Source organism: Entelurus aequoreus, linkage group LG12 (assembly GCF_033978785.1).
Source record: "Entelurus aequoreus isolate RoL-2023_Sb linkage group LG12, RoL_Eaeq_v1.1, whole genome shotgun sequence".
In the NCBI taxonomy this organism is placed as follows: domain Eukaryota; kingdom Metazoa; phylum Chordata; class Actinopteri; order Syngnathiformes; family Syngnathidae; genus Entelurus; species Entelurus aequoreus.
In genome coordinates, this window is record NC_084742.1 from 59564974 (window position 1) to 59580763 (window position 15790).

General features: G+C 34.3%; 1 protein-coding gene across 6 annotated transcripts in view; it reads left to right on the forward strand.

The window, feature by feature from the left end:
- The window catches only part of celf2 (cugbp, Elav-like family member 2), a 436380-nt gene that overhangs the window by 122967 nt on the left and 297623 nt on the right, over nucleotides 1–15790 (forward strand). The window contains exon 1 of one of the 6 annotated variants that reach the window (XM_062066322.1): nucleotides 11539–11931. The exons of the other annotated variants lie outside the window; for them this stretch is intronic. Coding sequence (XP_061922306.1) covers nucleotides 11855–11931 — 77 coding nt within the window. The 5' untranslated portion in view covers nucleotides 11539–11854. Of the gene's footprint in view, nucleotides 1–11538; nucleotides 11932–15790 lie in introns of those variants that run through there. 6 annotated transcript variants of the gene reach the window in all.

Consider the following 15790-nt stretch of genomic DNA (forward strand, 5'->3'; position numbering starts at 1 on the left):
AAGGATCAGCGGGGGGGGGGACAGGGGGGGGAGAAATTGGAAAGTGCCGGAGAGATTGGTCCGAGTTTGGGCGAACGAAGGGACAGAAGGACGGATGCGGGGTTGGGGTGGGGTGGGGGGGGCGGGGGGGGGGGGGGTGGTGATGAATGGAGGGTCTCTCTCTGGCGGCGGCCAATTACAGTTGGAGCGCTCCGATGCGCCGCAGGTGGAGCAGCAAGAGACCCCCACCTGCCACCCCTCCCATTTGCATGGAGAGAAGAAATCACATTACAGCCAGGAGGAGCTCTGGGGGTGTAGGAGGGGGGAGGGGGTCCTCATTGTGATACATGTAAAGATGGAACATTCCATTATGTGCTCCATTTGGCTCCATGAGAGATGTTCCTGCTCACCTGGGAGGTGAGGTGTTGCTATGCTAACTACTTTTGACGTCATATGTGTGTGTGTGTGTGTGTGTGTGTGTGCGTGTGTGTGTGTGTGTGTGTGTACTAGGGTTGTACCGGTACTAGTATAGTATCGCCGTACTAATGCATCAAAAAAGGTACTATACTTTTTATTTACAGGCATGACGGCGCGTCGAGGTCACGTGGTGACATTGCTGGTTTTACCGGCAGAGGAGCATGTTGGGCAGCGCACACACACAGAGTACTTACAAGCAGACACAGTGTGTAGACAGAAAAGGGAGAACGGACGCATTTTGGTGTAAAAAGTTAAAGATAAAGGTGAAGTTATAACACTGAAACACCCTCAGGAAGAGGTGCTTTAAGACAGTGGTCCCCAACCACCGGGACGCGGCCCGGTACCGGTCCGTGGACCGATTGGTACCGGGCCGCGGCCGCACAAAATTTTTTTTTATTTTTATTTTTATTTTTTTAATTTTTTTTAAATCAACATAAAAAACACAATATATACATTATATATCAATATAAATCAATACAGTCTGCAGGGATACAGTCCGTAAGCACACATGATTGTATTTCTTTATGACAAAAAATATATATATATATATATATTTTATTTTTTTTACTACCCCCCACCACCCATCCATTCCCCCCCCATCCCCCCGGTCCGCTGGCTAGCGGCTAACGTCCGTCCACAGTGTTTTAGCTACTTCTAAATCACTAATCCTGGTCTCCATGGCGACGAATAAACCTGGATGCTAATTTACACTGGCCTCGCCATATATATATATATATATATATATATATATATATATATATATATATATATATATATATATATATATATATATATATATATATATATATATGCCATCAATTAGCATGAGTGATTTTCCTGGCGAGTTCAACGCCTCAAACTAAAACTGCGACGCACGTCACAATCAAACAGCTGGTGAGGGATAAGTGCAATACTTGCAGTATAAACACTTTGTAGGGCGCAACATAGAACTCGACTGGCACCTTTAACTCAAAAGGAAATGACGACTGCTGCCATCTTGCATGCAAAGACCTGCGTATGAGACTCAGAAATGTGATTCAAATAAACCAGATGTAACAACTAGATAGGGTTGTACGGTATACCGGTACTAGTTTGGTAACGGTATACTAATGAATCATATTCGGTACTATACCACCTCTAAAAAGAACCCCCCCGCCTCCCCTTTTTTTTTTAAACAGGCATGACGGCGCGTCACAGTCTACAGTGTTCTAGGTACTTCTAAATAACTAATCCATGGCAACAAATATAGTTAGTTTCTTACAAGTAGCATTATCACTGGAGGACGAGGAATCGCTAAACATGCTTCACTACACACCGTAGGTGGATACAATAGCTCACCGCCGTCACAATGTAAACAAATGCCATGGGTGGATCAACACCTGACATCCACTGTAATGATACCAAGTACAGGAGTGTACGATACTACTATGATTACATCGATATTCTTTCCTTTTTTTAAAAATTCCTATTATGTTTATGAAGTCAAAAATACGTCCCTGGACACATGAGGACTTTGAATATGACCAATGTATGATCCTGTAACTACTTGGTATCAGATCCATACCTAAATGTGTGGTATCATCCAAAACTAATGCAAAGTATCAAATATGAGAAGAATATGTGATTATTACATTTGAACAGAAGTGTAGATAGGACATGTTAAAACAGAAAATAAGCAGATATTAATAGTAAATGAACACGTAGAATAATTAATTTGTACAGTTTGTCCCTCATAATGTGTACAAAATAATAGGTGTAAAATTGACACAATATGTTACTGCATAGACTAATTAGGAGTCTTTGTTTGTTTACTATTTTATTTAAGGACTAAATGACAATAATAAACATATGTTTCATGTACACTAACATTTGTTCAAATAAAGACATTTTTTGTGGTCCACTTTATTTAGAAAAGTATCAAAATATATTTTGGTAGCGGTACCAAAATATTGGTATGGAGACCACCCTAGTGTGTTTGTAGTGTCATGTTCATGTACTGTCAGAGTTTGGGGTTCACAATGTTAAACGTCCATCCATCTTCTTCCGCTTATCCGAGGTCGGGTTGCGGGGGCAGCAGCCTAAGCAGAGAAGCCCAGACTTCCCCCTCTCTCGTCCTAGAGTCCACTTTGTTCCCATTCCAACCTGTCCTGGGTCTTCCCATGGCCTTCATCCTGATGACACGCCCTCACCACCTCACGTTAGACTGACTTTATCTAGTCATGTATTTTGACCCCCCAACATAGCGTGTTTTTAGCATTATCAGAGGAGACCAGGTGCTAAATATTAGCATGCTGACCCGACAGTTCAGAAGGTGTGCCAGCATCAGGTCAGTCCCAGGTGGACTTGGGATCACTAACTGGAATGCTGTGTTCCCACCACCACCGTCCATTATAAGGACCCCCCCTCTTCAGCATCCTGTCCCTTGACTCCGCCCACTCAGGAAACGCTCGCCCACTTGGGCTCAAATGCTGCTTTTTGCTGCACTGAATTATTCACGAGTGCTTAAATATTAACGTGCGAACAGGCCATATTTAGACTCTCGCTCCTTCATGTTTGGCTCCGCCCCCTTGCTGGCTTCTAAGTGATCCATTTGTTGTCGAGGCAGCTACATATATACTTACATCATGTATATATTACATGTTATTATGAATGTTACTAGATACTACATATATACTTACATCATGTATATATTACATGTTATTATGAATGTTACTACATGACATATATACTTACATCATGTATATATTACATGTTATTATGAATGTTACTAGATACTACATATATACTTACATCATGTATATATTACATGTTATTATGAATGTTACTAGATACTACATATATACTTACATCATGTATATATTACATGTTATTATGAGTGTTACTAGATACTACATATATACTTACATCATGTATATATTACATGTTATATGAATGTTACTACATGACATATATACTTACATCATGTATATATGACATGTTTTTATGAATGTTACTAGATACTACATATATACTTACATCATGTATATATTACATGTTATTATGAATGTTACTACATGACATATATACTTACATCATGTATATATTACATGTTATTATGAATGTTACTACATGACATATATACTTACATCATGTATATATTACATGTTATTATGAATGTTACTAGATACTACATATATACTTACATCATGTATATATTACATGTTATTATGAGTGTTACTAGATACTACATATATACTTACATCATGTATATATTACATGTTATTATGAATGTTACTAGATACTACATATATACTTACATCATGTATATATGACATGTTATTATGAGTGTTACTACATGACATATATACTTACATCATGTATATATTACATGTTATTATGAGTGTTACTGGTTACTACATATATACTTACATCATGTATATATTACATGTTATTATGAGTGTTACTAGATACTACATATATACTTACATCATGTATATATTACATGTTATTATGAATGTTACTACATGACATATATACTTACATCATGTATATATTACATGTTATTATGAGTGTTACTAGTTACTACATATATACTTACATCATGTATATATTACATGTTATTATGAGTGTTACTAGATACTACATATATACTTACATCATGTATATATTACATGTTATTATGAGTGTTACAGTTACTACATATATACTTACACCTAGTATATATTACATGTTATTATGAGTGTTACTAGATACTACATATATACTTACATCATTTATATATTACATGTTATTATGAATGTTACTAGATATTACATATATACTTACATCATGTATATATTACATGTTATTATGAATATTACTACATGACATATATACTTACATCATGTATATATTACATGTTATTATGAATGTTACTACATGACATATATACTTACATCATGTATATATTACATGTTATTATGAATGTTACTACATGACATATATACTTACATCATGTATATATAACATGTTATTATGAGTGTTACTAGATACTACATATATACTTACATCATGTATATATTACATGTTATTATGAGTGTTACTAGATACTACATATATACTTACATCATGTATATATTACATGTTATTATGAGTGTTACTAGTTACTACATATATACTTACATCATGTATATATGACATGTTATTATGAATGTTACTACATGACATATATACTTACATCATGTATATATTACATGTTATTATGAATGTTACTAGATACTACATATATACTTACATCATGTATATATTACATGTTATTATGAGTGTTACTAGATACTACATATATACTTACATCATGTATATATTACATGTTATTATGAGTGTTACTAGACACTACATATATACTTACATCATGTATATATTACATGTTATTATGAGTGTTACTAGATACTACATATATACTTACATCATGTATATATTACATGTTATTATGAATGTTACTACATGACATATATACTTACATCATGTATATATTACATGTTATTATGAATGTTACTACATGACATATATACTTACATCATGTATATATTACATGTTATTATGAATGTTACTAGATACTACATATATACTTACATCATGTATATATTACATGTTATTATGAATGTTACTACATGACATATACACTTACATCATGTATATATTACATGTTATTATGAATGTTACTACATTATATAATGTATATATTACATGTTATTATGAATGTTACTACATTACATCATGTATATATTACATGTTATTATGAATGTTCCTAGATACTACATATATACTTACATCATGTATATATTACATGTTATTATGAATGTTACTACATGACATATATACTTACATCATGTATATATTACATGTTATTATGAGTGTTACTAGATACTACATATATACTTACATCATGTATATATTACATGTTATTATGAATGTTACTACATGACATATACACTTACATCATGTATATATTACATGTTATTATGAATGTTACTACATTATATAATGTATATATTACATGTTATTATGAATGTTACTACATTACATCATGTATATATTACATGTCATTATGAATGTTACTAGATATTACATATATACTTACATCATGTATATATTACATGTTATTATGAATGTTACTACATGACATATATACTTACATCATGTATACATTACATGTTATTATGAATGTTACTACATTATATAATGTATATATTACATGTTATTATGAATGTTACTACATGACCTATATACTTACATCACCCCTTGAACTGCAGCGCTTAACACTTTTCTTGGTGTTTTTTCGTAAAATCTTGCACACTATTGCACGTTTCGAGGAACACCGAAGAAACTGTTACACTTTTCGCCTTTTGGAACAGACTAAAACAACGCAAGCATAGCGCATTATTCTTGCAGAAAGGCAACAGACCTACCACTCTGCGCCTCACGTTAGATGAGTACGACCTACTAGCAGCGTAACTACGTAGTGTCCAAACACCACCTAGCTCCACCCCCTCTGAAGTCTATAGCGACATCCAGTGGACACATTTAGAACAGCTTGTCTTTCTTTCAAAAATGTCATCCTATTTTTATACTTCGCAAACTCACCAAGCTGTTGGTCCTGCTTGAGATGAAGTTGAGTTGTAAGCCACTAGAGGGCAGTATGATGCTCAAGTCTGCTTTGGCATTTTCCCCAACAAATCATCCCACGGTCCTTGAACACAACACAATCCTTTATTATCCCAAATGAGTGTATTTCCCGGTGACTCCATGCGGAACACTAACAATACGTTGAACATGGCAGCAATATGCAATGTCGTCAGCAAGTCTAAACACCCTCCTTACAGCTTTTTCCCCCCTCCCCGATTATTTCCCCAAACATGTCGACAGACGCTCATATTTCACGCCGGATTAATGCGGCGCCACGCTAATTGCATATTAAAACGGCCTCACCTTTTCTCTCGCCGCGTTTCACGTGGCGGCGTCCAAAATTGCCGGTGTTTGACGGATTTGCCAGAGGAGCAAACAGGAGGGAAGGATTTGTTTTGCGAGGAGGAAGCAAATGAGGAGATTATTTGTGACAACAATCCTTCAGACATGACGTGTCCACACACTCGCTTGTGGAAAGGCAAACTCCTTTTTTTTTTTTTTGGCGTCTAGAAATAGCTTCCTTGAACATTTGAACCGATACTGGTACTTGGTAACATTTTCTGATACTGATTATGATAACTTTGCCGTTGTCCAGTTGTAGGGTTGTCCCGATACCAATCTTTAGGTACCGGTACTGGTACCAAAAATGTAGTTTGATACTTTTTGATACTTTTCTTAATAAAGTGGACCACAAAAAATGTCATAATTGTCTTTATTGTAACAAAAAAATGTTAGTTTACATGAAACATATGTTTATTATTATCATTTAGTCCTTAAATAAAATAGTGAACATACTAGACAACTTGTCTTTTAGTAGTAAGTAAACAAACAAAGACTCCTAATTAGTCTATGCAGTAACATATTGTGTCATTTATACACCTATTATTTTGTACACATTATGAGGGACAAACTGTAAAAATGTATCAATAATGTTCATTTACTGTTAATATCTGCTTATTTTCTGTTTTAACATGTTCTATCTACACTTATGTTCAAATGTAATAATCACTTATTCTTCTCTTCTTTGATACTTGGCATTAGTTTTGGATGATACCACACATTTAGGTATCGATCTGATACCAAGTAGTTACAGGATCATACATTGGTCATATTCAAAGTCCTCATGTGTCCAGGGACATATTTACTGACTTTATAAACATAATATGAATTTAAAAAATCAAAAAAAGGTTTTGTGACGATAAAAAATATTGATGTAATCATAGTAGTATCGTTCTTGTACTTGGTATCATTACAGTGGATGTCAGGTGTAGATCCACCCATGGCATTTGTTTACATTGTGACGGCGGTGAGCTATTGTATCCTCCTACGGTGTGTAGTGAAGCATGTTTGAGCTATTCCTCGTCCTCCAGTGATAATGCTACTTGTAAGAAACTAACTATATTTGTTGCCATGGATTAGTTATTTAGAAGTACCTAGAACACTGTAGACTGTGACGCACCGTCATGCCTGTTTAAAAAAAAAGGGGAGGCGGGGAGTTCTTTTTATAGGCGGTATAGTACCGAATATGATTCATTAGTATACCGGTACCAAACTAGTACCGGTATACCGTACAACCCTATCTAGTTGTTACATCTTGGTTTATTTGAATCACATTTCTGAGTCTCATACGCAGGTCTTTGCTTGCAAGATGGCAGCAGTCGTCTTTTCCTTTTGAGTTAAACGTGCCAGTCGAGTTCTATGTTGCGCCCTACAAAGTGTTTATACTGTAAGTATTGCACTTATCCCTCACCAGCCGTTTGATTGTGACGTGCATCGCAGTTTTAGTTTGAGGCGTTGAACTCGCCAAGAAAATCACTCATGCTAATCGATGGCATATACATATTATATTAGCATCCGGCTAGCGCCATTTGGAAAAGTGGAGTCTTACTTTACATTGGAGCATGTTCTATCAGGCGCGCTTGTTTTGTTGGCATTGAAAATTGTACACATTGTACCAATACCCAGAGGCAGTTTGGCAGAGTATGCTTTCAGCGCCGCTTGAGTGATTGTTTCTTCGTCAAGTGTTTGAGCCGGTGGTCAGTCACTAGCAGGTTTTTTTTATTTTTTTTATTGCGTTTTACTTTTGTAGCTGTATGTAAAAAAAAAAAAAGTGGCAGCTGGTTGCAGCAGCTCTCTGCTCTTGTATGTACTCCTTTGTGTTCTTTCATGTTTCTCTCTCGTCTTCATGTGCCTTGCTTTACCTTTTCCGCCCGTGTGCAGCTGAGATAGGCTCCAGCACCCCACCACAAGGGACAAGCGGTAGAAAATGGATGTGACCTTTGTGCTGCTTATAATACTTTTTTTGAATGGATTTTTTAAATCTGCACTGCCACCACATCATTTCCCCCATTGTGGGATAAATAAGTCTATTGTTGTGTACGGGGGGAGTAGACGGCACAGACAATAAGGGCGCAGTATAGTACTATGTTTTATTATATATATTTACAGTGTATATATAATAACAAACAATAATATAACTAAACTAGGGAAATGGAGTGTGACGAATCCAAAGTGTGTGTGTGTGTGTGTGTGAGACTATTTTTTATTTATCCATAACTTGAATTGCTTGTTTGTACGAGATTCCCAATGGTTTCCAATGGCCTTGAGTTTGACACCTGCGTCCTAACGGTTAAGACATTTGACCTGTCATTTGAGCAGGTGAATGCCACAGCACCAGGGGGCGCTGTAACTGCTCGTTATATCAGCATATTAGCCAATTAGAAGCCTGAAGAAAGCCATTTAAAGAACGAGAGGCGAGACCGGATGAGGTCCGGGACCCTAATGCGGGGGATATGTTGAGGCAGGACCAGACTACTCCAGCATCCAACTCCACCATGCATCCTCCTTTTCTTCCCTGACCCAGATAGTCTTCTAGGAAAAGCCTAGCTCATTATAGGACTAGAGTGCCCCCCCAAACCCCTCAACATGGAAGACTTGTGTTCCGACTCGCTCAGAACCTGCACGGGATCCCAAGTGGACAAAAAAAACATGTTGTTTTTAAAAAATATATTTTTTGTTGTTTTATTTTTAATAAAACTTTATTTATACATTTCAGCATTTACAAACAGTTGATAAATAATAATCAAAGTAAGTACAAAAACAGTACAAAAACAGTACCAAACAGCGCCAGGGGGTTATAAATTCAAAGTACGGTAACTAAAATAGAATGCAATATATATATATATATATATATATATATATATATATATATATATATATATATATATATATATATATATATATATATATATATATATATATATATATATATATATATATATATATATATATATATATATATATATATATATATATATTAGGGCTGCAACAATTAATCGATTAAATCGATAAAATCGATTATAAAAATAGTTGGCAATTAATTTAGTCATCGATTTGTTGGATTTATGCTATGTGCATAGACAATAATTATTATTATTTTTTTTTTTCTAAACCTTTATTTATAAACTGCAACATGTACAAACAGCTGAGAAACAATAATCAAAATAAATATGGTGCCAGTATGCTGTTTTTTTTCCAAAAAAATACTGGAAAGGATAGAAATGTAGTTTGTCTATTTTATCCGATTAGTAATCGATTAATCGAAGTAATAATCGACAGATTAATCGATGATCAAATTAGTTGTTAGTTGCAGCCCTAATATATATATATATATATATATATATATATATATATATATATATATATATATATATATATATATATATATATATATATATATATATATATCAACTAATCAATTAAAACCGATTATAAAAATAGTTGCCGATTAATTTAGTCATCGATTCGTTGGATTTATGCTATGTGCATGCGCAGAGACAATAATTATTTATTTTAATTTTTTTAATTTTTTTTTATAAATATATATATATATATATATAAATATATATAAATATATAAATAAATATATATATATATATATATATATATATATATATATATATATATATATATATATATATATATATATATATATATATATATATATATATATATATATATATATATATATGTGTGTGTGAGGGAGGGAGGCATTTTTCACATTGACTGTGTGTCGCTTTTAAAAGTGCTCCCCCTCTGGTCAACATATGAAATAACAAGTGTGTGTAAGAAATTAAATCGCGCCCCCTTTGGCCAAAAGTAATTAAAAAGAATAATAAATATGTATATAGAGACATACTTTAATAACGAAGTAAATAATGAAGATTAAAAACCAATTACAAACAATACATTTAAAAAATAAACAAAAGAACTAAAAGCAGTCTTTTTCTCACAACGTGTCGACTTTTTTTTTTATAAAATTGGGAACAATTTTCTGTTGCTGTAATATTGCAACATTTTCTCGGAAAAATTATAACTTTTTTATGTTAAATTATTACTTTTTAATGCGAAATGGCGACATTTGTCATATAGAATTCTGACCTTTATCACAATATTGCCAAATTTTTTGTTGTTCTTGTAAAAAACAGTAACACTTTTTTGAGTAAAATTCTGACTTTGCTCATAATTTTGCCAAGTAAAATTCCGATTATTAGTATAATATTGCCGACATTTGAAAGTTTTCTTATAAAATTGTGACTTTTGTCGGGTAAAATTATATATATATATATATATATATATATATATATATATATATATATATATATATATATATATATATATATATATATATATATATATATATATATTAGGGCTGCAACAACTAATCGATTAAATCGATTACAATCGATTATAAAAATAGTTGCCGATTAATTTAGTCATCGATTCTATGCAATGCGAATGTGCAGAGGCTTTTTAAATTTTTTTTTTTTTTTTTTTTTTTTTTTTTTTTAATAAACCTTTATTTATAAACTGCAACATTTACAAACAGCTGAGAAACAATAACCAAAATAAGAATGGTGCCAGTATGCTGTTTTTTTCCAATAAAATACTGGATAGGATAGAAATGTAGTTTGTCTCTTTTATCCGATTATTAATCGATTAATCGAAGTAATAATCGACAGATTAATTGATTATCAAATTAATCGTTAGTTGCAGCCATAATATATATATATATATATATATATATATATATATATATATATATATATATATATATATATATATATATATATATATATATATATATATATATATATATATATATATATATATATATATATATATATATATATATATATATATAGAACAAACAAAGTGCAATTTCAGTAAATAACTTAAATTTGGAACACAGCATCATCGTTTTCACAGATTTTTGGTTGTTAGAGGTAGAGAGTGGTTTAACGTAAAGTTCTAATAATTTTTTAAAGGCACAAAAAACAGGACAAAAAAAAAACATGTTGGCAATCTGGTGACTTGTCCAGGGTGTACCCCGCCTTCCGCCCGAGTGCAGCTGAGATAGGCTCCAGCTCCCCCGCGACCCCCCCAAAAAAGAGACAAGCGGTAAAAAATGGATGGATGGATGGATGTTGGCAATCCTTGATGGGGAAGATGTGTTAATAGAGGGGCGGGGCCTGTGAGGATGGTAGGCGGATCTTATGCGAGACAAAGACACGCCCCCCACAGAGGAGAGCACTTCCGCCCGGACCGGAGGAGCGTCGTCCTCGCGGAGGAAGACTAACGAGGAGGAATTGGGAGGAGGGAGAAGAGAGGAGAATGTGAAAGTGTTTCTTTCCCCCGCGGAGAAAGCGAGTGTGTCGGGTGGTGCTCTCCACCTTGCACCTGTCCTCGGTGCGCCATGACTTCCTCTTACAGTGTGGACTTCCTGCCCGACATGATGGCGGACAGCCGCCTGCTGCTTCCCGACCACGCAATGTGAGTTTTATTTGCTTTCATTTCTCTTCTTTTTGGCTTTTTTTTTCATCTTTGGCGGTTTTTTTTTTTCGTTTTTTTTTTTTTCTTAATTGTTTTCACGTGCGCGACGCCCCCAACCCGCAACACAATATCGCCGTCATCGCGGTGACGATGATCGTTTTTTTTTTTTTTTTTTTTTTTAACCGTTTGAATTCACAGCAGAAGGAAAACTGCGTGGTCTCTGTTCCGGCGGAGTGTGTGTGTGTGTGTGTGTGTGTGTGTGTGTGTGTGTGTGTGTGTGTGTGTGTGTGTGTGTGTGTGTGTGTGTGTGTGTGTGTGTGTGTGTGTGTGTCGGGTGTGTTCTGGACCGTGGTGCCGGTCCACAGTCACGTGGTACACTTGTTTCACACTTTGACGTGCGTGTCTGCCACGTGATGTTCGGCTTAGGGATGATGTTTGATAAGAAATGATCGAGTTCGAGCCCATTATCGAATCCTCTTATCGAACCGATTCCTTATCGATTCTCTTATCGAATCCAGATAGGTTGTTGTATATGGAAAAAAACACACAATATTTGCTTTAACAAAAGCTCACTTTTATTATATAAGAAAAAAATAAAATCTAATAAATAAATAAATATTGGCTGTTACCGCCCTAAAAAAAAAAAAAAAAAATATTGACTGTTGTTACCCAAAGTATATTAAGTGGGATTTTTCATAAAAACAAATATATACAGTAACACAAAAACAAGCTGTCTCTGTGATCACTATAGGTGTATAAATAATAATATAGTGTTAAATAAAATCAGTCCCTTGGGCACAAAACTGAAAATAATACAGCTCTCCAAAAAGTGCACTTCTGCTGCTATTGGAACATAACTGTTTGTTAGGATGCTTTGACATTTTTGCACTTTATTTCTTTATTGAAAGAAAATTCAATAAAGAGAAAAGTTGTTTGCAAATGTGGTTACAATGCTAAAAAATGAAAAGTTAAAGCTAAAAAAAAGAAATACACTTTATTGAGTTCAAATGTTTCTTTATAGGGGGAAAGATGTGAAGATATGAGCTAGGGAATATAACAACTACACTACCCAGCATGCAACGGGAGTGACGAGCATGCGCGGGTAGTGTTGTTGCATGTCGCCACCCGGCAGCTAAGAATGAGTTTATGAGCACGCTGTGAAAGTAAACGTCAAGAACTCAGCCAACACGCCTCGTCTGCATTATTTATAATTAGACAGACAACACATATACAGTGTGATTTTGTTTTGTTTACAAGGAAAGAAAAACCAAAGTTCAAAAAGGGAGATGTGTTGTATATATATGTATGTGCTGCGGTTGCTTTAAGAAGGTTGCGACAGCTGCCGTAAAGGAGGTGCGTTGCTAGCCTGGTTGCTATGTTTCCGGTTGGTGGTAAAAGTGTTGGTCATGTGTTTGTACCCTGCTCAAATCTCTCAGTACAGTTATTCATTGGATTATACCTTCTTGTTTTGAACTTTTATTACACCTTGGAGCGCTTTTTCCGGTCCATTGTTTTTCCTGCTTTCGCTATCTGCGCCTAATGACTGAGCTACGTGACATCATTTCTTGTGATGTCACACGGAGCATTTCTGGTCGGGACGGGATTTGTTCCGAGGGATTCGAATAAAGAAGCAACTCTTTTTCTTTACTATAGTGGTCTCGATAACGGCTACCGGTTCTCAAAAAGGGATTCGAGTCCGAGGACGGCGAAGAGTGCAGGGCTTCCTACGCACACACACACACACACTGACATTCTTGTATTTGTTACTTTCTTCAGCAGGCCTGGGCAATTATTTTGACTCGGGGGCCAAATTTAGAGAAAAAAAGTGTGTCTGGGGGCCGGTATATCTATTTTTTAGGAACACTAATACAAAACCTCACAATAAAGTCTGATTGAATGCTAAAAATGTTATGACAGACCGCCTTAAAAACAGGATTTTAAATGGTTCTATGAACGATAAAACCCTGAATATTGAGAACATATAAACGTCACACCCCCTCTCAATCGACATATTTTACAATCAAGCCACACCCACACTGCTTGGTGCCTCGTCTGACCTGCTGTGACGTAGATTACCATAGTAACTAGTAGGGTTGTACGGTATACGGGTATCAGTATAGTACCGCGATACTAATGAATCATATTCAGTACCATACCGCCTCTGAAAAGTACCAGTCCACCGCACCCTAAGATTTTTTGTTAAAATAAAGCCAATATTGCAATTTTTTTGGTCCCCTTTATTTAGAAAAGTACCGAAAAGTATCGAAATAATATTGGTATCAGGACAACACTAGTCACTAAAATATCATGCAGAAGCACAGATTCCAACCATAAAAATACTTTGTATAGTTGAAGACTTACGGCCATTAGAAAACATGACTGCACATCATAATGGCAGCTACACTTTACATCTTAAAGATATAAAAAAATTATTTGGGAATGCCCGCCGGCCAGATTGAAAAGCTTAACGGGCCGCAGTGGCCCCCGGGCCTTATTTTGCCCAGGTCTGTTCTTGAGACATCGGAAAAATGCCATATTACAGTATGTCTATAGATACATATTTATTTATTTATTTTCTTAATTAATTTTGGCCAAATGGGTGCAAATTTCAATTTCTTGCACACACTTGTTACTTCATATGTTGACCAAAGGGGGAGCACTTCAAATTTTTACACACACTTGTTATTTCGTATGTTGACCAGAGGGGGAGCACTTTTAAAAGCGACACACAGTCAATTTTGAAAAATGCCTCCCTCTTTAGGACCAGCCTTTCTAGATATATAAAGATGTGTATTTACAACATTAATAATATATACCAACTATACAAATATAAAAAAGCTTGTTGTGAAAAATGAGTTGGAATTTTACAAGAAAAAGGTCACAATTTCACAAGAAAAACTTAGAATTTTGGCAGTATTATAATAAAAGTCGTAAATTTACTCAACGCAAGTCAACATTTTACAAGAAAATATGAACATTTGTGCAACGTTATGATAAAAGTTGGGATTTTTCTCAATAACAGTCGCAATTTTACAAGGAAAAGCATACATTTTTGGCAATTTTATGAAAAAGTCGTCGTTTTACCCGACAAAAGTCTCAATTTTATAAGAAAACTTAAAAATGTTGCCAATATTATAGTAATAATCGGAATTTTACTTGGCAAAATGATGACAAAAGTCAGAATTTTACTCAAAAAAGTTTCACTGTTTTACAAGAACAACAACAAATTTGGCAATATTGTGATAAAGGTCAGAATTTTTTATGACAAATGTCGCCATTTTGCATTAAAAAGTAATAATTTATCATAAAAAATAAATAATTTTTCAGAGAAAATGTTGCAATATTACAGAAACAGAAAATTTTTCCCAATTTTATAAGAAGAAAGTCGACACATTGTGAGAAAAAGACTACTTTTAGTTCATTTTTTATTTATTTTTATTTTTTGTTTGTAATTGGTTTTTAATCTTCATTATTTACTTCAAGTTATTAAAGTATGTCTCTATATACATATTTATCTTATTTGTATTAATTTTGACCAAAATGGGGCGCGTTTCAATTTCTTACACACACTTGTTATTTCATATGTTGGCCAGAGGGGGAGCACTTTTAAAAGCGACACACAGTCAATGTGAAAAATGCCTACCTCTTTAGGACCAGCCTTTCTAGATATATAAAGATGTGTATTTACAACATTAATAATATATACAAACTATGCGAATATAAAAAAGCTTGTTGTGAAAAATGACAAGAAAAAGGTCACAATTTCACAAGAAAAACTTAGAATTTTGGCAGTATTATAATAAAAGTCGTAAATTTACTCAACGCAAGTCAAAATGTTACAAGAAAATCTGAACATTTG